The sequence below is a fragment of the Muntiacus reevesi genome, chromosome 6 (assembly GCF_963930625.1).
Source record: "Muntiacus reevesi chromosome 6, mMunRee1.1, whole genome shotgun sequence".
Classification (NCBI taxonomy): domain Eukaryota; kingdom Metazoa; phylum Chordata; class Mammalia; order Artiodactyla; family Cervidae; genus Muntiacus; species Muntiacus reevesi.
The window spans coordinates 82,171,062-82,196,954 of NC_089254.1; the positions used below are offsets into that span (position 1 = coordinate 82,171,062).

The 25,893-nt window shown below is 39.3% G+C and overlaps 1 protein-coding gene across 10 annotated transcripts in view; it reads right to left on the reverse strand.

Moving 5' to 3' along the window:
* The window catches only part of CADPS2 (calcium dependent secretion activator 2), a 544,800-nt gene that overhangs the window by 25,918 nt on the left and 492,989 nt on the right, over nucleotides 1-25,893 (reverse strand). For 8 of the 10 annotated variants that reach the window (XM_065938665.1, XM_065938663.1, XM_065938662.1 and 5 more), the window contains 3 exons: nucleotides 16,879-16,962; nucleotides 16,747-16,779; nucleotides 1,917-2,024 (listed from right to left, as the gene is read on the reverse strand). In XM_065938665.1, the coding sequence (XP_065794737.1) occupies nucleotides 1,917-2,024; nucleotides 16,747-16,779; nucleotides 16,879-16,962 (225 nt within the window). Of the gene's footprint in view, nucleotides 1-977; nucleotides 1,128-1,916; nucleotides 2,025-16,746; nucleotides 16,780-16,878; nucleotides 16,963-25,893 lie in introns of those variants that run through there. The other 2 variants (XM_065938668.1, XM_065938664.1) reach the window with 2 other exon arrangements.

Here is a 25,893-nt window from a genome sequence, read left to right on the forward strand (position 1 = left end):
GTAGAGTCTACTTTTTGTTTTTAATTATAGTAATACAAGTGTGCAACTTAAAAATATTAGAATGTTTAAGGACATTGTAACTATTTTACAAATAACAAGTCCAATGTCCTACTGGGGATATTCAAAATGACAAAACCTTCACAACCAAAACAGAATGGTTTTTTGTTATGGGTTCCTTTTAGAAGCAAATCCATAGCAATATCCGATGCTTAGGCATTGGAAGGAAAGTGCGATATACACCTATAGCCATGACAATAGAACGAGCACATCATTTTAATGTTGGCCTCCTGGCATCTACTTTAGTCAGCTCCCTTTGTTAATTGCTGCCATACAAAAGTCTCAAAAGAAGTTTGGTGAATGGAGGGGAGTTGAAGTGGGAAATATTTTTATGAAGAAAGAAATTCTACCTCTGTTACAAACTGAGGATGAGTTCTGTAGTAAAAAGGTCACCAAGACAAAAAATTGAAGATGTTAAGAAATATGTAACACACAGAGATACACACACACAGACATGCGTAGTGGCCTATTTGGAGAATGACTCTACCATGTTTTCAACAGAGAAAATGTACTTCCACTATACCAAGAAGAAACATAATGGGAATAACATCAACTCTTCTTTTCTAGTTCAACATTTTTGAAAATTACCACATAAGCAAAAAAAAAAAAAAAAAAAAAAAAAAGTAAAAGAGAACTTGGAAGTGAAACATATGCTCGTAAGTACAGAGCAATACCAAATGGAAGCAGAAGTTGCTAATACGGTTTCAGTATTTTGTAAAAGAGCCAGCTGGATGGATGATAATTTTTCTACCCCTGCAGGGCATCAAAGCTTTTCGGAAATCATTCTCTTCACACATATTAACACTTAGCTTATTAAAACAGATGATACTTTTATTGTAAAACAGCCTGGTAGAGGCTAGAAACATAAAATACGAAAGAGAAGGCTCATTTTGACCACCCAACCTGATAAACAACACACACTGACATGACAGACCATGGTGGGGAGGATGACGTAGCAAGACCTTCTGTAACTGCCACAGCTGAAGTGTCACCATGAAGCCCGTGAATTGTTGTTGTGAAAACATTTGCAGTAACTTGCATAATTAAATGAAACTGCCAGAAAAGCATTTCTAAAATGCAGAGAAGATGTACATAAATAAATACAGTTCAGAGCAAATATTACACGTCAGAATCAGCAATGGAATGGGTTATGCAAAGTTATGTCATCAGCAAAGTACCATTTCCTTTGAACTGACTGCTGCCTAATTACAAACAAGTGACAACATTGTTATTGAAATGGACTGCTCTCTTAGTCTCTTTTACAGATACTCACTGGATGAAACTTGTGGATCAAGGCATCTAAAACTACAACCTCCCCTTCCTAGGAGCTACCACGCCTTTGTGAAGACCTCCACGAGACCGGAGCAGCATTCCATCTGTTAGCAAACCTTAGTACCGGAAAACAAGATGAAAAGGCACACTACCAGTACAGTAGCAGATATCTGGCTTTACTGTGACTTATTTCTTTGTTTCCATGAAGAATATCATATTGACTTCAGAAAAACTTTTACAGTAGGGGCCAAAAACATTACAGTATGATTCTGTTTATGGATTGTGACAAAGGCAACTGATGTAAGCTGTACACAATGGTAAACTGGATATCATCTTGCTTGCCAAAATGAACCTTCGAATGATTTTGAGACTCTCATTCTAATAGTGACAGTTTTCAAGTATAGGAAAAAAAAAAAAAAACCCATTAAGACTTCTGTCAGCAGTCAAAGAAAAAACAATAAACTATTAGCTGAATGGAAGGGAAAAAAAGAAAAGAAAGAGTGATTTGCAGACACACTCTCAAAATGCAACTTTTCCCTTCATAGTACATCTACAATGCCAACTGGCTCTGAAGAGTAGCTACTTACATCGAACAACTTTTCTATGTACATTTCCTCATTGACCTTTTCTCGAAGAATGTCTTGATTTTGCCGAACAAACATAATATAGGTATCTGCCAGATCCATCCCTGGTTTCTGTTGTGAGGAAAAAGCACGGGGAATAGAACAATCTTAGGTTTTGATTGTGAAAATTTATTTAATCACCACCCTAGAAAATCATTCATTATATTATTTCAAAAGTTACACTAGAAAAATATGCTTAAGATCAACAATTGTCGTTGTTCAGTTGCCTAGTCGTGTCTGACTCTTTGTGACCCTATGGACTGCAGCACGCCAGGCCTCTCTGTCCCTCACCATCTCCTGAAGTTTGCCCAAGTTCATGCCCATTGCATCAGTAACAACAACAACAAAAAAAGATCAACAATGGACACCTTCAAATTCCATAATTAAAGTATTAAATAAAAGTTTACCATTGAGGTCTATAACTTGAGGTCATAGTTATTGTTCATCATTTAAAAGACTAGAAATATGTGGTTGTAAGATAGTAGATACCTTTTTTAAAAAATGCCTACCTTACAAAGCCAATATACTGAGTATAAATGAATAAATTTTTCAAAAAATTCCCATATGCAATAATCATTTCTTAATTGCAACTACAATTTCTTTTTCATCATTTTTGGCTGGTTTATCCATATATATATATTTTAAAAATGTTAGCTTTCCTTGGGTTGCCTTCCTCAACTACTATGGGTGTTCAAGGAATACAAAATAAGTTTTCTTATTAGGAAGATATTGAACAAAAAACATTTAATGCATTACAAAGTGAAATGCAAATCAAAATACTGTGGGTTATCCATTGCTTCTGCTCATCCATATTTATCAGTACTACTTCAAGGACTTATATTATTTTAGAAATGCAATATGACTATGGATGAACTAGTCTCCTATGAAGAGCCAAAGGTGTGGGCTAGCTAACTTTGCAAAGTTATCCAACATTTTACATCTTCTAATGTTAGATGAGACAGGGCAGTTAATAAAAATCCTCCTTGCTATGGAATCTACAAAATCTGCACAAGGAGGGGATAAAACTCTGAATGGTTCCTAAAGAGTATTCCTTCTAAACTTATCTTTAGTTCTTTATTGAGTTTCATATAGCTTGACTAGATGATTTGTATACTCTATACCTGGAGTTGATTCATAGTCTGTACTGAGTTATTCATTTAATTAGAATAGGGTAATAATATGATGAAATGGTAAAACTGATGCCCAAATGAGTCAGTCAGTCGTGCATCATTTCATATCTGTAGGATGCACTTATATAAGCCATTAATGGACTCTTCACAAAAGTAAATAACATAAGGAAATCTGGTGAAAGAGGATGTGAATCATTTAACTATTCAGAAAGATCCCTTAGGGAAGGAAATGGCAAACCACTCCAGTATCCTTGCCTGGAAAATCTCATGGATAGAGGAACCTGGTGGGCTGCAGTTCATGGGGTTGCAAAGAGCTGCGCATAACTGAGCGACTAACACACTGCAGGAAAGACAAGATATACCTCTGAGTGATGTTAGGACAGTGGTCATGCCTTTTCCTTAAATGAAAGACAGATAGTTCCTATCACTTCTTTTTTTGGGGGGAGGGATAATAGTTTATATACAATGATAAAACTGCCCATCTCTTAACCAGTGCACAGTGCAGACACTGGCATACCTCATTAATAAAAATTAATTTGACTTTTTGCTAACGAAGTTATTTCTGGGCAATGAAAATCCCAGGAAGTACTTACTGTTCTTAGACTAAAGGGAAATTTATATCACATACACTGAAGGATACTTTCAAACATAACCTTGATATAACAAAATTCATGACTAGTTATAACCGGAAACAATTATTTATATAAACATCTTAATTGATCTTTCCTTCAAGAGCATTCCTACACAATGTAGAATATATATATCAAACTTACCAAACTCATTTTGCTGTTTTTCTACATAATTCTCATCAGCAATGTTTGAAAGTTTAAATAATTACAAGGATACTCAAGAGAAACCTAAGCAATTTTCTTCTTTGGGGCAAGTGGTGTTATACTATTTCCAGTGAAAAGGTAGGGTAATTTGTATAAGATTATTAGCTACTATTAACAGTTGAAACCCGTAAGATAAGGATTTCTCTCCGTGTTTCTCAAACTCTGTCAAAACACTAAAAATGAGTGCATTCAGAAAACATACTGCTGAATGAAAATGACAGAATAATTTTCTATGTATGATAACAAGTCAGCTCCACCTGTGAGTTTCAGTCAAGTGCTTGGAAAGAAAATGCTATGATATGTATAATACCAGGTAGCAGGGTTTTGCCCAGCTGGACTGAGAGTTAAAGAATAAACACATGAGAGGCTTGCCTCCTCCACCATTTCTCTTTACCCCACCCCATTTTTATTTCTGCCTTTCAAAAGAGGAGTATGCTTATAAATTTATACTAATTAAACACTAGACCCATCAGACTCACTGGAAACTGAGTTATAGCCAGATGAAATGGAGAATGATGCCTTTATACACCTGCCATAGACTCGGAAGGTAATTTTCTGTTTCCTTGATCACTTTTAAGATAACATTAGACATCATGAAACATTGTCCAGGAAAAACGTTATCTTTTGCCACCTTAAACTAACAAACACTTTACAATTTAAGCCTAAAAGAAAACTCTGTGTTGTTTCCTTTGGCAGACCCAAGGGCTGTAATACTGAAATGTGTAAGCTGAGACAATTCTACAACTAAGAAAATTAGAATCCCTGGTTGGGGGTGTGAAGTAAGGCTCATTTAAGTTTATTTCAACAAATTAAGTGTCGTCTTTTTCTTTTTGAAATTACACTTTCTCCCCTTTGGCAAATTATGCTCCGCTTGCCTAGTAAACAAAACCTACAATTTTTACATTCCTCATTAGCATTATTTTTTCCTTTATCTTTGAGCTGTTTACCTATTCTTGAAACTGTGACATACGCGAATTTCACACCTAGTGAATATATTTTCATGTAGCTTGTGGCATGAGACTATAATCATTAAAAGAATATACACAAGTAAGAATAACTGCAACAGCTGGTGACATTTACCAATTAGAATTATAGTTCTTTAAAACACTTTATCGTTCCTTTGGTGTATGAAGGGTAATTATCTCTGATAAATTGCTGAAAAAGATATAATTTTCCTTTTAAACAGTTTCTACTTACAGTACAAATGTGTTTGGATAGAAGACATTATCACTGGTTCAGTGCTCCTTTGTGCTAAGACTCTTGCTTTATGGCAGTAAAATTTACATACTTTGGAAGTCACTGTGTCTCATTCCATTAATACATATTATCTTATTAGGAAAAAAGTTTAGTCAGAAAACAAAAACTGAACACACTTGGTTCAGTTTTCATTTTCTGGTGCGTAAATGAAAGGCATGCATGTGACTGCATCAGCCAGACAGAAAATTGCTATGCATTTTGGTGCAAGTGCGTGTCCTCAATCTTATCAAAGGAATAGCCGGTTCAACTTCAACAGCTGCAGATTTGGATGAGTTTTTATCAAGAATATTACATTCTAGAGAAGTACACTTAGAAATGCTTTCTACATCTGTAATTATCAGTTCAGTTGCTCAGTCGTGTCTGACTCTTTGTGACCCCAACGACTGCAGCACACCAGGCTTCCTTGTCCATCACCAGTTCCCAGAGCTTGTTCAAACTCTTGTCCATCGAGTCAGTGATGCCATCCAACCATCTCATCCTCTGCCGTCCCCTTCTCCTTCTGCCTTCAATCTTTCCCAGCAACAGGGTCTTTTCCAATGAGTCAGTTCTTTGCATCAGGTGGCCAATGTATTGGAGTTCCAGCTTCTGCATCAATCCTTCCAGTGAACACCCAAGACTGATCTCCTTTAGGATGGACTGGTTGGATCTCCTTGCAGACCAAGGGACTCTCAAAAGTCTTCTCCAACACCACAGTTCAAAAGCATCCTTTGGCACTCAGCTTTCTTTATAGTTCAACTCTCACATCCATACATGACTACTAGAAAAATCATAGCTTTGACTAGATGGACCTTTGTTGGCAAAGTAATTTGTAATTACAGTTTTCTTAACAAAGGAGAAAATAATGATTAAAGAACACATAGTAAGCACATGCGTGTTAAGTTGCTTCAGTTGGTTCCAACTGTTTGTGACCCTATGGATTATAGCCCACCAGGCTCTTCTGTCCATGGGATTCTTCAGGCAAGAATACTGGGTGGGTTTCCATGCCCTCCTCCAGGCAGTCTTCCTGACTCAGGGATCTAACCTGTGTCTCATGTCTTGCATTTGCAGGAGGGTTCTTTACCACTAGCACCATCTGGGAAGCCCTATAACAAGCACATTATGTATAAAATACTGGGTCTCCTGCATTGCAGGCAGATTCTTTACTGTCTGAGGCACCAGGAAAGCCTTAAATACCCCTAAAAGAGAGTCAACATTGTTATCCTTTCTCTATTCAAACCTTTGAGATCCTCAGTTCACTAAGCACTAACTTCTCCATCTTGTTTTTTAGGGTAGTAATCTCTAAATCAAAATAAGACTTCCTGGATTACTTCTAAATTGATTCAGAAAAGAACAGAATGTGGCTAATGAAATGACAGTAAAAGGTAAAACATCTAAAAAATTCCCCCAGGGGCATAAAGAAATCAATACACATGGAAGGGAAGAGAGTATCGAAAGGTGAGTTCCTCTGACTCAGGCCGTATAAGAAACAGAATACACCAGCGAGTGAATGCGTTTAAGTAAGGGTGCAGACTCCAGCAAATTTTCTTCCAGTGTTAATCACCAGTTGACTTAGTGAGATGAACACGCCGTTCAAAAAGAGAAAGAAAAAAATTCCTCGTTAATTATATACTACAAACGCTTACTTCCTGCTGCTGCACCTAATTCCACAGGTGCAAGTCTTTACTTTCCTCATTCATGGGTAGGTGGGTGCAGTGCTGCGGACATTTTTCACAGCTACAGATTTCGATACAGAAGAAGCCGCTTAACCTTCCACGGAAGGTTAACAATACACTATGCAAACACTGTCATGGTGTCTATTTAACAAGGAGACAAATTTTTAAATATACTATTTCCGTCTCAAAGATTAATAGAAGCTACAGTCTAATTGACTTAATTTGAAAGTGCACATCTCATAACCTAGAAAAGCCTGCCTTGAAGAAACAATCAAGAGTGGAACTCTGATATCTTGATTTATGATAATCTGGGTGCTTCAGAAGTGAAATATCTGCACCTGGTCATTATTTTTATTTGCAAGAAAAATGGATATTCTGAGATTTAAAACAATAGCTGCTGCTGCTGCTAAGTCGCTTCAGCATGTCTTTTCAATTTGAAGTTGTGGTAGGAAAAATTTACATTTCCACTCTGGCATTTCAGATTCAGGAAAACTCTATGATTGATCATCAGAGAATATAGGACCTAATTGTATAAACACACAACTTATCTGAGGTACCTTTAACAACAACATATTTTTTCTTTTATTATTTAATATGTTCCTTATTAGTTTGGAATTTATGCAGCAATTTCTGTGTTTTATATTTGAGTGAAAATGTTCTTAAAATTAAGTTTCTCAAAAGCATTTGGAGTAGTTTAAGAAGTTACATACACTCAGATACTTAAAGTTAAAAAAAAGTTTTGAGTGTAGGTGTGATGATTATATGTAAAACATATATACACTTTTTAAAACCAAATTTTCCAAAAACTAGAATAATTATATTGTATTCACACATAGAAAATCAAAAAGAAAGAAACTGAATGAAGGCCTTCAAATTAGATTTATTCCAACTTAAATATAAGCCCAGGATGAAGACTAATTCATAAAAAGGGGGAGAAGAAATGTCAATAATGGAAAAGCTGTAAGGATATAAAATTTTCAAGATTTTCTAATAACAGTTAATCTAGTTTTTTAAATCAAATTATTTCCAGCAGCAGCCACAGATACCTCTCCCTTTGTTAAATGTGAAGCTATTCAAAATTCTATTAATTCACACTATAATGCATTTTGAATCCAAATTAGGAAGTAGAAAATTCTGAATTAGATAATGGCATGCACATCCATTTGAAAACATCTTTCGGACTTGGAGCATGTAACATGTGTGTTTTAAGTATGTAATTTTACTCAGTCCCACATTCTAAGGGAGAGGGTTCCGTTACTCCAGAATTCTGGCTCTGGATAAGAGTCTTCTGTTTGATCCCTGTAAGCACAGTCAGTAAAAAAGCAGATTCCTACCACAATGCTGCAAGAATATCTTACATCAGAATCTGCTATAATTAACGCTCCTATAGTTTATGCAGTCATATTGTTCAAATTCTTAAAATTCACCCGAAAGCTTCACACTATTCCTTCTAAATAGTGACATATTTTATGTGTTCATTGATTTAAGCACTAGCATGTTCAAACATTTTTGTTGTATCGTGGCAGAAAACCTTCCAAAGAGGAGGTTATTTTAAATATTAAAAGGAATATTGAATAGTAATTTAAAATAATAGCCTAAAGTACTCAAGGAAAAGAGGCAGGCTGATTTTCAATTGAGACTTATGGGCTTAATTTTCATCTTACTATGACTTACCCACTTGAGCTCATGAGCGTATAGTATCTCTCTTGCTATTTCTGATCTATAAGATCACTAACGTCTCAAGAGTTTTGACGATTAGCTGCTGATACAGAGAGGAAAGTGGTAACATGTATGTCACACACTAGCTTTATAATATTATTTTCATTATTATATATACTCAATATTATAATATTTCATTATTATGAGTAATTAGGGTGACTATGAAGAAATTAAATCTCCCATTTATAATACTGCTGTAACCTTTCCCCTGTCTATCTATAGTTGCTATAATGTCAACTATAGAAACTACACTGAGGACTTGAAGACTAAACTTTAAATGCTATGGGTATTATTTCATTTCCCTTTTAAAATTCAGATTGCCTGGGGTTGTGTTATTTGGCACTAATTTGGAACCTTTCAGATTTTGGCCTAAAGGACACATGAGGATGCTAGAATTGTCAGGGTCTGGAGGCAGTTCATGGATTACCCTTCTGTAAGAGGAATGAGACAGACAAGAAAACGAAAGAAATAAAGCTGAAAGAAGCAAAGCACTCTTCTAGGAAGCACAGAAGGCAGCCTCGCCTGCTCCTGTAACGGCGAGGCTCTCAGCTTGGTCCGGGTGTGATCTGCCTCTGCAGGTGAACACGTCCCAGCGGGCACGCGCACCATTCCCCATGTTCTGCCTGGCTCTCCCTCTGACGTAAAGCACCGACTGTTCCAGCGGCCTCATCTAGGTAACAAACAACGTCTGAACAAAGGAAGGAGGAAAAACACCTCTTGTCACTGAACTGACTGGCCATACTTTTAAAAGTCATCACTGGCACATGCAAGGTGCTTGAGAGTCTAAAATAAAAGGAAAATAAATGAAAAGCAATCTAATGTTTTTCACCCTGTGGAAAACAAAATGGTTTTTCTTTTGGAAAATGGTCATGCTCTGAAGCAGAGGGTGCAGGGCAATGTATGGTGCGGGGAGCATCATTACAGGTAGAAGCGAAGACAATCCTTTTTATATGAACAGTGTGTGACATTTATAAAGCACATAGTATATGCTTTTATTATTTTTATAATGCATATTTTTATTTATTTTTATAAACAAATATGTACTTTTATTATTATTTAATATTATCCACATTAATATGTGCATCAAATCCTCAAAAGAAACCAGTGAAGGAGACAGCACAGGGATGACACCATTGTCATCACTGCACAGGTGGGAAGCCCAGGGGTCAGACTGCCAGTAAGGGGCAAAGGTGGGACTTGAACTGAGATCCTGGACTCCACACCAAGCCTGTCCAGTAGTCTATGCAGTGTGCTCAGTCACTCATTCATGGGCCACTCTTTGCAACCCCATGGACTGTGGCCCACCAGGCTCCTCTGTCCATGGGACTTCCCAGGCAAGAACACTGGAGTGGGTTGCATTTCCTTCGCCAGGGAATCGTCCCAAGCCAGGGATCGAACCCAAGTCTCTTCTGTTTCCTGCATTGACAGGCAGGTTCTTTACCACTAGCACCACCTGGGAAGCCTCCACAGTACAGAGCTGAATTCAAGTCACACTGTGGAGAATGGGAAGGTTAGAAATCTTCGGCAAGTGTTATAACAGAGAGAACATTTGAGAGAACTGTTAATGAAGACAGGAAAAAGACAAGCCATCTCCACCTTCTCAGGGAGGACCACCACGGCCAGGCGGCAGCGCTAAGCAGCCGATCCAGGGGGAGTGTCCTTGGTCCTGGCCACCGTCAACCTCATCTTGTCCTCCAGGTCCCTTTAGCCGTGTCACCTCACTGCCTAGCGCAGAGGTCACATGTGATGTGTGTGATAACCTGCAATAGGCATTGTTCACAGACACACCCACACCAAAGTGCCCTATAACTTAACGACCTATAAAACAAAATTGCAGAATTGGAGTTGGAAAAGGCTTTTACAAAAAATTTATTTGGTTCCATCCGGTCTCTGCTGTGGCAGGTGGGGTCTTCATTGCGGTGTGCGGACCCTCTAGCTGTGATGGGTGGGCTCACTTGCTGTGAGGTGCGTGGGATCTCAGTTTCCTAACCTGGAATCGAACCTGTGTCCTTTGCATTGCCAGGCAGATTCTCAGCCTCTGGACCATTAAAGAAGCCCCAGAAAGGGCTTTTAAATGTCCCTTTAAATGTTAAGCATCATCTGGTTATTTTCCCCATATAATTCAGCAATCTGCAGTACCACATCTGGTAAAAGAGTGGAGTAACTACTACTATACTATATCACCCTTGTAAAGAATTTTAGTTTCTTTTTTGTTCTTAATATACTGATTTCAGTTCTGCCTCCCACTGGGTTTTAGTTAACTGATCCTTGTTCTGTCCTCTTGACTGGATAAATATTGAGGCTTCCTCTTCTTTAAAATGGGAACTCCATATATTAAACAGCACTCTCTTGTCTCTTAGGTTTTTGCTCCCTCAAGAGTAATATCCTGATTCCCCCCCTTGTTTTTCTTTATAAGCCATTATTTCTAGATTCCCTTAACTATGCTGGCTGCTCTCTACAATAGGAGGTAAACTAAAAAGTATATGTTGGTTTTAAAAGACTATTGATAGATTTGCCACATTAATAGATGTGAACAAATAGTATAGAACAGAATGATTATTTTTTTAGAATCTGGATACTAGATTTACTATAATCAACAATAATGTTGTATAATGACTGCTAACATTTATCGATCACTAATTTCATTCTAGGAATCTTGAAAACTGCTTAACATATTTGCAACAAGCCTAAAAGTGGTATAATTCTATTTCCCTTTGATAAAGTAATTGGTGTTCACACAGGTATATGTGTGCTACGTGTTTAGACACTCAGTCATGTTTGATTCTTTTGCAACCCCATGGACTGTAATCCGCCAGGCTCCTCAGTCTATGGAATTTTTCAGGCAAGAATACTGGAGTGGGTTGCCATTTCCTCCTCCAGAGGATCTTCCCGACACAGGGATCGAACTGGGTCTCTCGTGTCTCCTGCATTGGCAAGTGGATTCTTTACCACTGCACCATCTGGGAAGCCCACACACAGGTATATGCCTATTTCCAAACTCATCTAATTATAAACACTAAATATGTGCAGTTTTTAATATATCAGTTATGCCTCAATAAAGCTGTAAAAAAAAGAAACTGATGCTCGATTATACAGATACTGAGCAAAGTGATGGAGCAAAGGTTGGAAGTGAGGCATCTGGCTCCTGAGTTTGGTTTGTACCTTCTCTGCTGTGTTCCCTCCACAGGTCCACACTGCCTCGTGGTTTTGTTTTTAGTAGCTACCGTACATTATGGTCTCATACACATTTTCATCCTATTTTCTAACACACATTGCTATCAGCTACATCTTCCCAACCTTACAGGGAGGCAATATGTCTTTTGGGGGGGTTAATTTTAATATACTACCTAAATTTTTTTAATTAAAAAAATTTTTATTGGCATAATAGGGACACAGATGTAGAGAATAAATGTTATGGACACCAAGGGGGGTGGATAGGAGGGGTGGGATGAATTGGGAGAGTGGGATTGACATATTTATACTATTATGTATAAAAGAGCTAACTCCTTCTCCAGGGGATCTTTCCAATCTAGGGATTGAACCCAGGTCTCCCCACTGCTGAGCCACGAGGGGTGCTCAAGAATACTGGAGTGGCTGGCCTATCCCTTCTCCAGGGGATCTTCCTGACCCAGGAATTGAAAAGGGGTCGCCTGCATTGCAGGCAGATTCTTTACCAACTGAGCTATCAGGAGAACCCAACTAATGATAACCTACTGTATAGCACAGGGAACTCTACCCAAAGCTCTGTGGTGGCCTAAAGTGAAGTCGCTCAGTCATGTCCGACTCTGGGACCCCATGGACTGTAGCCTACTAGGCTCCTCCATCCATGGGATTTTCCAGGCAAGAGTACTGGAGTGGGGTGCCATTTCCTTCTCCTGTGGTGACCTAAAGGGGAAGGAAGTATAAAAAAGAGGGGAGATAGGTATACATATAGCTGATTCACTTTGCTGGACAGCAAGAAACGAACACAACATTAATATACTACTTTAACTCTACTGAATGTTTGGTCTGGGCCTGGTGTTTCCATCTGTGAAGCTAAGGTGAATGTTTTCATGCTGGCCCTACATCTACTACAGCTGTTTTCCCCCCCATCTCTCAGGACTGAGTTCCCTTCACCTAAGTTACTGTTAGGATGAACAGACTCATTCTTTCCAGGTCTCGCTTTTTCTTTAATGTCTGAGGTTTTTGCCACCATGAACACACCAAGGTTCTATGATGGAGCCTTGAATTGTGTAACTATGACAGGAACTTGTCTCCAGATTGGTGGTTGGGTGGTTTAGTTGCTAAGTCGTGTCCGACTCTTGCGATCCCATGGACTGTAGCCCGCCAAGCTCCTCTGTCTGTGGGGTTCTCCAAGTGAGAATACTGGAGTGGGTTGCCATTTCCTTCTCCAGAGGATCTTTCCCACCCAGGAATCAAAACACGGGTCTCCTGCATTGAAGGAAGATTCTTTACTGACTGAGCTATGAGGGAAACCCCTTGTCTCCAGATGAGGGCTATTTAATCAAGAAAAAAGTCTATCAAACCGTCTGAAGGTCACTCTTTATCACCTTGACTAGGAAGACATCATGGGAGGCCCTACCAGCTTCTTTGCTAAGATGCATGAGATAACAAAGTTTCTTTTTGTTCAGGAACATTTTAATGACTTTTCTCTTATGTATGATATGTTTTCTTTTATAAAGAAGTATCATGAAAGTACAAAGATACATAAGACTATGTTCATAACATGCTATATTTAAATGACTAGATTTGAATCATTTTCTGTTATTGACACTTATACATCTTTAGTTGTGCTATAATTATAAGGTATACCAGATAATCAATTATGTTCCAGGAACATGAATTCCTTCTTCTCTTTTGCATTAGGAATACCACTTAATTGTATGGATATACCACTTCTTGTTTATCCATAGGCTGGACTGAAAGACGTTTTGGTTGCTTTCAATTTTTGGTGATTATGAATAAAGCTGTTATGAACATTTTTGCAGGTTTCATTGTGGACATATGTTTTCAGATCAGTTGAATAAATACCTAGGAGTGTAATCAGTGGGTTGCTAAAGCCTATATTTAGGTTTGTAAGAAACTGCCAAATAGTCTCCCAAAGTGGCTGTACAATTTTGCATTTCCACCAGCAATGAATGAGAATTCCTCTTGCACTGGATCTTTGTCAACATTTTGCCATTAACAGTGTTAAATTTTAGCCATTCCAATAGGTGTGTAATACTACCTCATTGTTTTAATTTTTATTTCTCCAATGACAAATGATATTGAGCACCTTTTCATGTGCCTATTTGATACCTATGTCTTCACTGTAGTATCTGTTCTGATCTTTTGCCCATTTTTTACCTGTGCTGTTTGTTTTCTTATCCTTGAGTGTTAAGAGTTGTTTGTACATTTTGGATAAAGTCCTTGAGCAAATATGTCTGTAGCTTGTCTTTTTACTTCCTTTAAAGTGCAGAATGCTGTGTGTGCTTAGTCACTTAGTTGCATCTGATTTTTTGTGACCCCCATGGACTGAAGCCCGCCAGGCTCCTCTGTCGATGGGGATTCTCCAGGAAAGAATACTGGAGTGTGCCTGCATGCCCTCCTCCAGGGGATCTTCCCAGCCCAGGTCTCTCGCATTGCAGGCAGATTCTTTACCATCTGAGCCACCTATTAATTCCAACTTACAATGTTTTTCTTTCATGGATGTTTTGGGGTTTGTATCTAAACTTAAGGTAGTATTTTCTCTTATGTTTTCCTCTAGAAGTTTTATAGTTTGCATTTTACAAGTAGGTTTTTAAATCAGTTGTGAGTTAATTTTTGTGAAAGGTAAGCCACTGTTCTTTTTTCTCATAAAGTTCTCTGTAAAAGATTGCTTCAGAGAGGTATCTTGCTGTAGCTTTAGCATTAAAAAAACAGTAACAGCCAACAGCATCTCATAATTTTTGAAATTAAATTTTACTTCCAGATCTAAGGGAGAAACTCTAGCAACCTACCATGGTCACGCCACATCTATGGTTTAGTATGCTTTGCTCTGTGTGGCAACTTGATTAATAGTGACATTAGTAAGTTGGAATTCATTAGAGAGTGATTGGTATGGTAAAGAGTCTGAGCACAATGCTATGGCTGTTTTCATGATATATCTATCATGAAACTGAGTCATTTGGAACTGAAAACTGAGTCACTGGAAAAGACCCTGATGCTGGGCAAGATTGAAGGCAGGAGGAGAAAGGGATGACAGAGGATGAGATGGTTGGATGGAATCACTGACTCGATGGACAAGCTCTGGGAGCTGGTAATGGACAGAGAAGCCTGGTGTGCTGCAGATCATGGGGTCGCAAAGAGTCGGACACGACTGAGCAACTGAACTGAACTATTTCTCTAACTCTTTTATTCCTAGACACTGAACAGCTTGCAGGCAGGACATATATATTTTTTCATTGTAGCCCAGAGTCTAGCACTTAGTGATTATTAAATAAGATTTATTCAACGAATTTAGTGAAAAAGTTGAGGATGTTTAATGTAGAAAATAAGAATTCCTTAGACAACAAATCCTTTTGAATAGCCATCATATCTCTTGGGAAGAGGATGCATGATAACTATCACCAAATATCTGAAGGGCTATCACGCAGAAAAGGAATTAGAATCAAGATAGAAATCACAGAGGTACAGATATTCAACTCGTTACACATAAGAGGAAGCTGCCTTACGGTGAGCCTACAATCACTGAAAAAATTAAAAGAGCTTGACTGAATCTTTTTGAGGGCTATCAGGAGAGGGGGCTTCTGCATGAAAAGGAGCAAGAATGAACCACTTTCCGGGTCTTTCAACAATGAAGCTCTAAGTGCTCTAACAGATCTAGTACAGAGTCAAATCAAGAATTGCTATAGCCCTAAGAACAGAAATAATTACGGCGTTCCATTCCATGTGTATTTAATAATTCAAAATTAGAAACAAAATCTATATTATAAAGTACTCGTTAAGAACAATAAAGTCCATATGTTCCCATGATGACTTGTCCTTTTCTTCTTCAGATAGCAAATATAAACTATTCCCCCTCACTGCTTCCTTTCTCTCTTTCGAGAGGCTCCTTTGCAGGATCACACACATGTGATTATTTCTGTTTATTGCCCAGTACTGATTTTCTGATTCTAATACAAGACAAAGAGTATGCCAAAACTTCTTTGGGAATTATTTGTAAAACTAAAAACAAAACCTACTCCCAAGAAACCCTAGGCAAAGATAGGAAAGTCCATGGCCTTTTCATTTCAAATGTTCATTTTTAATAACTATAGCATCGGTAAATCTGGGGACTGTCGAATCCATAGTATAAAATGAAATCATGCAATTTAAAAATAAGAGCCACCTACAACAGATATACAAAGCTTGCCAGCACTAAAAGTGCTAACATTTATAATAATGACCTAGAGATGGTAATGCTATTCAAGCACAGCCTGAATTAAAGATGAGATGACTTATATTCCACTTAGTTTTAAATTTTATGTTTTTTTTTCCATTGTGCTCTAACTCGTTGATATACATGCCAAGACACATGATTCAACAGATTATCAGAGGCCTTGATCATATATACGTGATAATGGAATTTAAGGCAAAAACTTTGTTAATGATTGTCAACTTAAAAATGCTGTACTAACTTGTTGATTATATTTATCACGTAAATTTTTTTTCATTGTAGCTAAGTAAGTTTCATAGTTTCCTCTCTTAATTTTTGAACAAATTTACAGATTATGCATTATTTCCCAAGAATTCTGTGAAAAACCAAATGATAAGTAAGTCAACACTGATTTATTTATGACACTTCTGTATTTAGAAAACTAGTCCTCTGATTTAACTGATTCCTCTTGTTTTGTTACTTAAACTCCAATAAGACACCTGTGAGAGCCTTCATGGCAAGGAAAGGAGAGTGAATTTTTTTCTATAAATAATGAGAGGCATTTTCTCCCTGATCCTGGAGCTACCCCCGAGCTGGTATGTTCTCATGATGAACTGACCTCCATAAGAGTCCCCAAGTTGCAACAGGAAAAGTACAGTGAAATAAACTTGTCAGGTTTTGCTATGAGAGCTAGTCCTCACTTAAAAATAAACTGCTCCCTGAGGGAATCACACTGGTTTAAAGATTTGAAATAAACCCATGGTGAACCATAAATACATTTTTAGAAGAATTATATATAGTTTTTAAAAGCAAATAAAAAATACTTACTGGAACATCAACATATTTTGCAGCTGCTTTCACCTTAAGTGGAAAAGAGATAATTATGAGAATTACTTTCTTAACTGATAAGTACTATGACAGCAGTCAAAAGAGAGAGGAGAACTCATTCAAAATACTCACAGTGAATGACAGGATGGATGAAAAGAAAGTGCCTTCATCATATCTTGAGAGCTTAGACAACACCCCTTCCAGCACTGAAACAAACTAGAACACAGTTTATGGTTGAGTATTTAGGATAGGACTGTGCGCACAAACGCATAACAGGGCAAACAATTCCTGGATCAACTTCTCCCATGGCACAAAAACCCAAAATGTACAAAGTCACACCTAAGAGGTTGGCTTATGATGTTTATTCTCTTATTTTGAAGATAAATTCTAAGGTCCTTTCACTTTTCAGGAAATAATACGTACATTTTTAAAGATAAAAGAACAATGTATAATAGGAGTCTGGTTACTATGTGTGAGATAATTTAAACCACTTAGTAAATAACTTTAAATCCCTGAGACTATTCCTTAAAATAACTTTCAACTCCAGTATAGATAAGTTCTCATCACAAGGAAAAATATTATAACTATGAATGGGGATGGATGATGTTAAGTAGAGTTATTTTGGTGACCATTTTGAAATTCATACAAGTATCAAATCATTATGTTGTATACCTGCAACTAATACAGTGTTGCAGGTCAGTAACACCTCAAGAAAAAAATACAGATGTTTAGAGGGTCAAGTGTTCAAATCCTGTTCTATCATATATCACTTGACCATTCCCCAACTTTTTCTAACCACAGAAGAGGTTGAATGAAAAAGAGAACAGATAATGAAAAGGAGGTGTAACATCTGAGGCTCTTGTAACACTAAAATGAAGTCTGATACATTAGCTAGCGAGTATTCACCAAGCAGCTCCAACTGGGACACGTAAGGATCACCCCCGCTTTCAGAAGCTTACAAAGCAATCAGGAGCTCAAACAGAGACACACACGTCAGGGTACAATAGAAAGAGCAGCAGGCTGAGAAAATACATCCTGATTCTGTTACTGACTGCTATGTGGGGTCCAGACAACCAGTGCACCAGTTCCCCCATCAGTCAAACGGTGTGTTTGTGTTGGGGGAGCGGTATGGAATTTAAACTGTCTTAAGAGTTCTACCTTTCTAAACTTTTAGTTTCTATGAAATGAAAATTAAGATACATATACGTAATGTAATTAAAATGTGGAACATTTTATTTCACTGAGTGGGAACATTAAGATCTGGCATGAAGATATAGAAGAGATGTTAATAAGGATCTACTACCCTACATCTTTCCTTTTTAGAACTAATATAAAATAATAAAATAATATGCATATATATGGTGCATATAAAATAATATGCACCATTGAAAAATTATACTTTCCCAAAGGGAAAATACTGACAAGGTTTTTTAAATACGAAAAGGGAAATTAATGAAGGCTGGTTTTTGTTCACATAGCAGCTTCTTCAACAAAGTGATAATAGTTCCAGGGACACAGCTTATTGGTCTCTGGTGACCAGGGAGCTCACTGAGGGTGCACAGGAGATAATCTTCTCTCTATGGCTGGTCAATTACTGCAAAATAGTTTATGCAAAAGAAACAAAAACTTCCCTATAGGTTTCTCCATCACATCATTTGCGACATGATGTAAGAACACAGAAACAAATTCATGCAAACAGCTGACTAAAATTTTGTTTTTAAAGAACGAGAATTATATATGGTCGGTTAGTTATCCTAGGGCACACAAACAGCAAAAACCACAAAATTACAAATTGCTCACAACTAAACGTCCACTGAGCACTTTCCTCCTGCTCGTTCAGATTTCTTACCTATCACAGCTGGCTAACTCAACTTGATGTGGTTGGCAAAGACCCAGAAGGCCAATACTCCAGGGTTGTGTCAGATCAGGGGAAGGGAATTCCAAACTTAATGGCCCTCTGTGGAAAATGCCTCGTCTCTGGTAACTCAAATCCTGAGCGCTAGTGTGAGCTGGGTGATCTCATTTGTCACGAGGAGAGCGACCATTGCTATGGTTACCAGACAACCTGAACCACTGAAGGCTCTAGCACAGCACCTGGTCCCTGGTGCCTGCAAGCATTTGTTTCCACAGGGGAGTGATGCTGAGGGGCTGGCCAAGCTAGAGGCTGACCTTGGATGGGTTTAGAAGGTCTGAGGTCGAGTTGTAGCTCTGCCTACTCTTTGGCTGTGAGCTAAGAGGCTGGACATTCAGCTTCTCCAGCCTCAGCGTACTCATCACTAAAACGAGGAGGATGACACTGCTCTGCCCACAAGAAGGATGGGGTGAAGATCAACAGAGATGATTCAGATGAAGGGGCTGTGAAAACGGCAACACACTAAGAGATGTAAAGAATGAATATCATTGGTATGATTAGCTATATCACTAGGGATTATATGTCTAAAAACCTACACATATTAAGTTACAAGTTCATGGGGGTAACCGTGGGGTTGTTCAATGGTAAGGAGAAATAATAAATTTCGTTATGAGATAATGGGTCTTATTCAATGAAATGATAACTATGGAGGCAGGATAGAGTTGACACCATAAGTCAGAAGACCCAGGTCAGAATTCTATCTGTCTCAAGGTCTTGGGGCTGATGGTAGAGGAGGGAGGCTTTGGATACAGGTGATTTGGCTCCAAAGCTCTGTTTTTTATCATCACACTACAAAGTTGTAATAATTAAATGATATGACAGTAATGTGTCTGGTATATAATAAGTGTTCAATAAATACTATTTGGTTATTATTATTATTGGAGTTTCCCTGGTGGCTCAGATGGTAAAGCGTCTGTTTGCAATGCGACCCAGGTTCGATCCCTGGGTTGGGCAGAGTTCCTGAAGAAGGAAATGGCAACCCACTCCAGTACTCTTGCCTGGAAAATCCCACAGACGGAGGAGCCTGGTGGGCTACACTCCATGGGGTCGCAAAGAGTTGGACACGACTGAGCGACTTCACTTTACAATATGGGAAATACAAAAAGTATGACTCTTAGAACCTTCCCTCCAGGAACATACAAACTAGCAGGAGAGAAAGAGATGTATACAGTTGGTCGTGAGGCAAGGCAGGAAGTGATGAGGGACAAATAGTATAACTGAACTGACTTCCATTGGAGGAGAGTGGGTAAGCCTCATTCACATGGTAGCATAGGACCTGAGCAGGATAGCTGAAATGGAGTGACTCAAACAACACTGGGGCAAGTCCATCAGCAGATGACCCGCAGGCAGAAGTTTCCCCACTGTGGCAGATGGCAGCCTGTCTAGGTTGTCCTTTCTTTAGAGTATGAAGCAGCACCAGGTTATACCCCACTAAGTCCAACGTGTGGATGGGTGGTCCTGCTGCACGCATGTCACAGAATTCTTGGCCTCCATTTTAACAACAAGGCAGAGTGTCTCCCTGGGATCCTTCCTACTCCAAATGGTCCCGGGGGAGGCCGCACACAGCAGGGACTCTAAGTGCTTACCCGGCAGTGAGCAGTGCCTGGCCCCCTGGGATCACCCAGGTAAGCCATATGGTTCCAACAGGAAGGTTTTCTTTGTCAAGGCACACGTGGGGGAAGAGCTACCTTAAAACCCCACATCTATTAATATCAACATTGACTAACAGCGATGTAGTTTCCATCTGGCTTTTAGCTGTGTAAAGCTGCAAGAATCCAAAAAAAATCCAGTGAAATGCTGGATTTAGTTGCTGTGTCTTTAACTGCTTCCTGTGAACTTTCTCTGTTCAGCTCAGGGAGTATATAAATACTCACAGATTGCCTTGAGCTCTGTTCTCTTGAGAATGTCGGGTGGGAACGAAACCCTGTAATCTCTTTGTTTCCCTGCTCTTTACTGTGGATGTCATTTACTGGGTTTGTTGGAATAATACTGAGCACCTAAAGTCTGTCTGGGTGATTACCAACTTTGCCTCATCACGTACACCCTCAGGGAAATTAAAGATGAAGGCGCAGTGAAGTGACCAGTAGAATGAAACTTGCAGTGTGCCACACGACATATGGGTTTAAATTTCCTGCTGGGTTTTAACAGGGTTTAAGAGGCATTTTCCTATGTGTATATAAAGCTATGAAGACATGCCACAGCCAAAAACACATAAACAAACAAATCTAAAAAAAAAATAAACCAGTTGACTTAATCTGGTTGAGTTAGGGTTGGGGGAGAAGATACTTTAATTACATCATCCAGACAGGTCAGATCTGTCCTCTGGCCCTTTTAAGGGAAATACAGGGAAAAATATTCCAGGTTATCAAGAAGAATAGGTCTTTGTGTGTATGTATATGTATTTATGGGCTTCCCAGGTGGCACTAGTGGTAAAGAATCCGCCTGCCAATGCAAGAGACCAGGGTTCAACCCCTGGGTTGAGAAGATCCCCTGGAGAAGGAAATGGCACCCCACTCCAGCAATCTTGCCTGGAAAATCCCATGGACAGAGGAGTCTGGCAGGCTACAGTCCATGCGGTCACAAAGAGTTGGACATGACTTAGTGACTGAACAACCAACGCCTAAGACATATTTGAAGACACTAAATACTGATGTATCTCATAAACATCATAAAAGTATATATAAATATGTCACAGACATCATAAAAATGCTTGAAAAGTCCCTGCTAGGTGATCTCAGGGTTGTTTTCTAACTCTAACACATCGTGTGTGCTATGGAACTTGAGAGCCTGGGCAGAAAAGATGCAGGCCCCCGAGGCCTCCACACACAAACATATATAACGATCTTTGCTTTAGACTGAGAAAAGGCTGTAGATATTTTTCTCATCCAAAGCTCCTGCTTTTTTGATGAGGAAACTGAGTCATGCAAGGAGACCCAGTTGCTAGCATGAAGCAGGAATGAAGTCTAGCTCTCCTGAACTCCCGGTTTGTCCGGGTTAATTAATTCTAATAAAAGCTATGACAAACCTAGGTAGTGTATTAAAAAGCAGAGACATCACTTTGCCAAGAAAAGTTCATCTAGTCAAAGCTATGGTTTTTCCAGGAGCCATGTATGGATGTGAGAATTGGACCATAAAGAAGGCTGAGTGCCGCAGAATTGATACTTTCGAACTGTGGTGTTGGAGAAGGCTCTTGAGAGTCCTGTGGATGCAAGGAGATCGAATTAACCTTAAAGGAGATCAACGCTGATTATTCACTGGAAGGACTGTTGCTGAAGCTGAAGCTTCAATACTTTGGCCACCTGATGAGAAGAACTGACTCACTGAAAAGGACCCTGATGCTGGGAAAGAATGAGGGCAGGAGGAGAAGGGGACAACAGAGGATTAGGTGGCATTGTTGACTCAATGGACATGAATTTGAGCAACTCCAGGAGACAGTGAAGGACAGGAAAGACTGGCATGCTGTAGGCCACAGGGTGCTAAAGAGTTGGACACATGACTTAGTGACTGAACAACAACAATTAGTTCAGTTCAGTTGCTCAGTTGTGTCGGACCCTTCGCAACCCCATAAACTGCAGTACACCAGGCCTACCTGTCCATCACCAACTCCCAGAGTCCACCCAAACCCATGTCCATTGAGTAGGTGATGGCATCCAACCATCTCATCTTCTGTTGTCCCCTTCTTCTCCTGCCCTCTATCTTTCCCAGCATCAGGATCTTTTCCAATGAGTCAGCTCTTCACATCAGGGGCCCAAAGTATTGGAGTTTCAGCTTCAATATCAGTCCTTCCAATGAACACCCAGGACTGATCTCCTTTAGGATGGACTGGTTGGATGTCCTTGCAGTCTAAGGGATTCTCAAGAGTCTTCTCCAACACCACAGTTCAAAAGCATAGATTCTTCTGTGCTCAGCTTTCTTTATAGTCCAACTCTCATATCCATACATGACCACTGGAAAAACCATAGCCTTGATATAAGGTAGCAATAAATATGGCATTTCTTGTATCCTTTCCTTGGCAAGATTTAATGTTCCTGCCTTCATTGTTTTTTCTTGGTAAAAATTATCTAAGTCCTTTTCTGGCTGGAAACTTTTTCTTCGGCCACATCACATAGCATTTGGGATCTTAGTTCCTCCACCTGAACCCAAGTCCCCTGCATCAGAAGCACAGAGTCTTAAACACTGGACTGACAGGGAAGTCCCCTGGAAGCTTTTGCTTTCTTTAAGGTGGTTTTCATCTCTCCACATCTTCCACAGGGGCTCCAGTTATAACACATATGCCTGAGAACAGCAGCTACTGATATAATAATTTCCAATGGCTGACATCTTATGGTTACATTAGTATTTCAATCCCATATCCTTCCTCTGAACTCCAGCCCCAAACACCTAAATATCTGAATGTTCCCTTGGTATGTCCTCCTTCCAGTATTTCAGAGGTAGCTCAACTCCCAAATGCCTGATACTGATATCATTATCTTTTCGTCTAAATCTGTTCCTCTCCCAGGGCACCTTGCATCACTGAAACACATCAACATCCATCTCCTGCTTCAGGCTATAAACCTAGACGAATCCTCAATGTTCTCCTTTCTCTCCCCACTACTAATCCCTTGTCAGTCTGCTCAGACTGCTGCGCCGGATGCCATAGACTGGATGGCTTACAGACAATAATAACTTCTCACAGTCTGGAGGCTACAAGACCTTTTAGAACCAACACTAAAAGAAAAATTGTCCTTTGCCTCATCGGGGACTGGAATGCAAAAGTAGGCAGTCAAGAGATACCTTGAGTAATAGGCAAGTTTCGCCTTGGAATACAAAATGAAGCAGGGCAAAGGATAATAGAACTTTGTCAAAAGAACACACTGGTCATAGCACACCCTCTTCCAACAACACAAGAGAAGACTCTACACATGGACATCAGCAGATGGTCAACACCGAAATCAGATTGGTTATATTCTTTGCAGACAAAGATGGAGAAGCTCTAGACGTCAGCAAAAACATGACCAGGAGCCGACTGTGGCTCAGATCATAACTCCTTATTGCCAAATCCAGACTTAAACTGAAGAAAGTGGGGGAAGCAACTAGACCATTAGGTATGACCTAAATTAAATCCCTTACAGTCATACAGTGGAAGTGACAAACAGATTCAAGAGATTAGATCTGACAGACAAGACTGCCTGAAGAACTATGGACAGGGGTTTGTGACATTGTACAGGAGGCAGTGATCAAGACGATCCCCAAGAAAAAGAAATGCAAAAAGGCAAAATGTTTGTCTGAGGAGAACTTACAAATAGCTGAGAAAAGAAGATAAGCTAAAGGCAAAGGAAAAAAGGGAAGATATTCCCATTTGAATGCAGAGTTCCAAAGAGTAGCAAGGAGAGATATGAAAGCCTTCCTCAGCAATCAGTGCAAAGAAATAAAGGAAAACAATAGAATGGGAAAGACTAGAGATCGCTTCAAGAAAATTAGAGATACCAAGGGAACATTTCATGCACAGATGGGCACAATAAGACAGAAATGGTAGGGACCTAACAGAAGCAGAAGATAGTAAGAGGTGGCAAGAATACATAGAATTATACAAAAAAGATCTTCAGGACCCAGATAACCACAGTGGTGTGATCACTCACCTAGAGCCAGACATCCTGGAGTGTGAAGTCAAGTGGGTCTTACGAAGCATCACTACCAACAATGCTAGTGGAACTGATGGAATTCCAGTTGAGTTATTTCAAATCCTGAAAGATTATGCTGTGAAAGTGCTGCATTCAATGTACCAGTAAATTTGGAAAACTCAGCAGTGGCCACAGGACTGGAAAACGTCAGTCTTCATTTCAATCCCCAAGAAAGGCAATGCCAAATAATGTTCAAACTACCACAGAATCACACTCATCTCATACACTAGCAAAGTAATGCTCAAGACTCTGCAAGTGAGGCTTCAACAGTACATGAATGGAGAATGTCCAGATACTCCAGCTGAATTTAGAAAAGGCAGGGGAACTAGAGATCAAATTGCCAACATCCACTGGATCACAGAAAAAGCAAGAGAATTCCAGAAAAACATCTATTTCTGCTTCATTGACTATGCTAAAGCCTTTGACTGTGTAGATCACAACAAATTGTCGAAAATTCTGAAAGAGATGGGAATACCAGACCACCTTACCTGCCTCCAGTGAAGCCTGTATGCAGGTCAAGAAGCAACAGTTAGAATCGGACATGGAAGGATGGACTGGTTCAAAATTGGGAAAGAAGTATGTCAAGGCTGTAAACTGTTACCCTGCTTATTTAACTTACATGTAGAGTAAGTACCTCATGCAAAATGCTGGGCTGAAAGAAGCATGAGTTGGAATAGAGACTGCTGGGAAAAATATGAATAACCTCAGATATGCAGATGATACCACTCTTATGGTGGAAAGTGAAGAACTAAAGAGCCTCTTGGAGAAGGTGAAAGAGGAGTGTGAAAAAACTGGCCTAAAACTCAATATTTAGAAAACTAAGATCATGGCATCTGGTCCCATCACTTTATGGCAAATGAATGGGGAAACAATGGAAACAGTGACAGACTTTATTTTCTTGGGCTCTAAAATCACTGCAGATAGTGACTGCAGCCATGAAATTAAAAGATGCTTGCTTCTAGGAAGAAAAGCTATGACCAACCTAGACAGCATATTAAAAAGCAGAGACATTACTTTGACAACGAAGATCCGTATAGTCAAGTTCAGTTTAGTTCAGATTGGTCGCTCAGATGTGTCTGACTCATTGCTACCCATGGACTGCAGCACGCCAGGCCTCCCTGTCCATCACCAATTCCCGGAGTTTACTCAAACTCATGTCCATTGAGTTGGTGATGCCATACAGCCATCTCATCCTCTGTCGTTCCCTTTTCCTCCCACCTTCAATCTTTCCCAGCAACAGGGTCTTTTCAAATGAGTCAGTTCTTTGTATCAGGTGGCTAAAATATTGGAGTTTCAGCTTCAACATCAGTCCTTCCAACGAATATTCAGGGCTGATTTCCTTTAGGATGGACTGGTTGGATTTCCTTGCAGTCCAAGGGACTCTCAAGAGTCTTTTCCAATAGTGTTCCTCCAACCGTTCAAAAGCATCAGTTCTTTGGTGCTCAGCTTTCTTTACAGTCCAACTCTCACATCTATACATGACTCCTGGAAAAACCATAGCTTTAACTAGATGAACCTTTGTTGGCAAAGTAATGTCTCTGCTTTTTAATATGCTGTCTAGATTGATCATAGCTT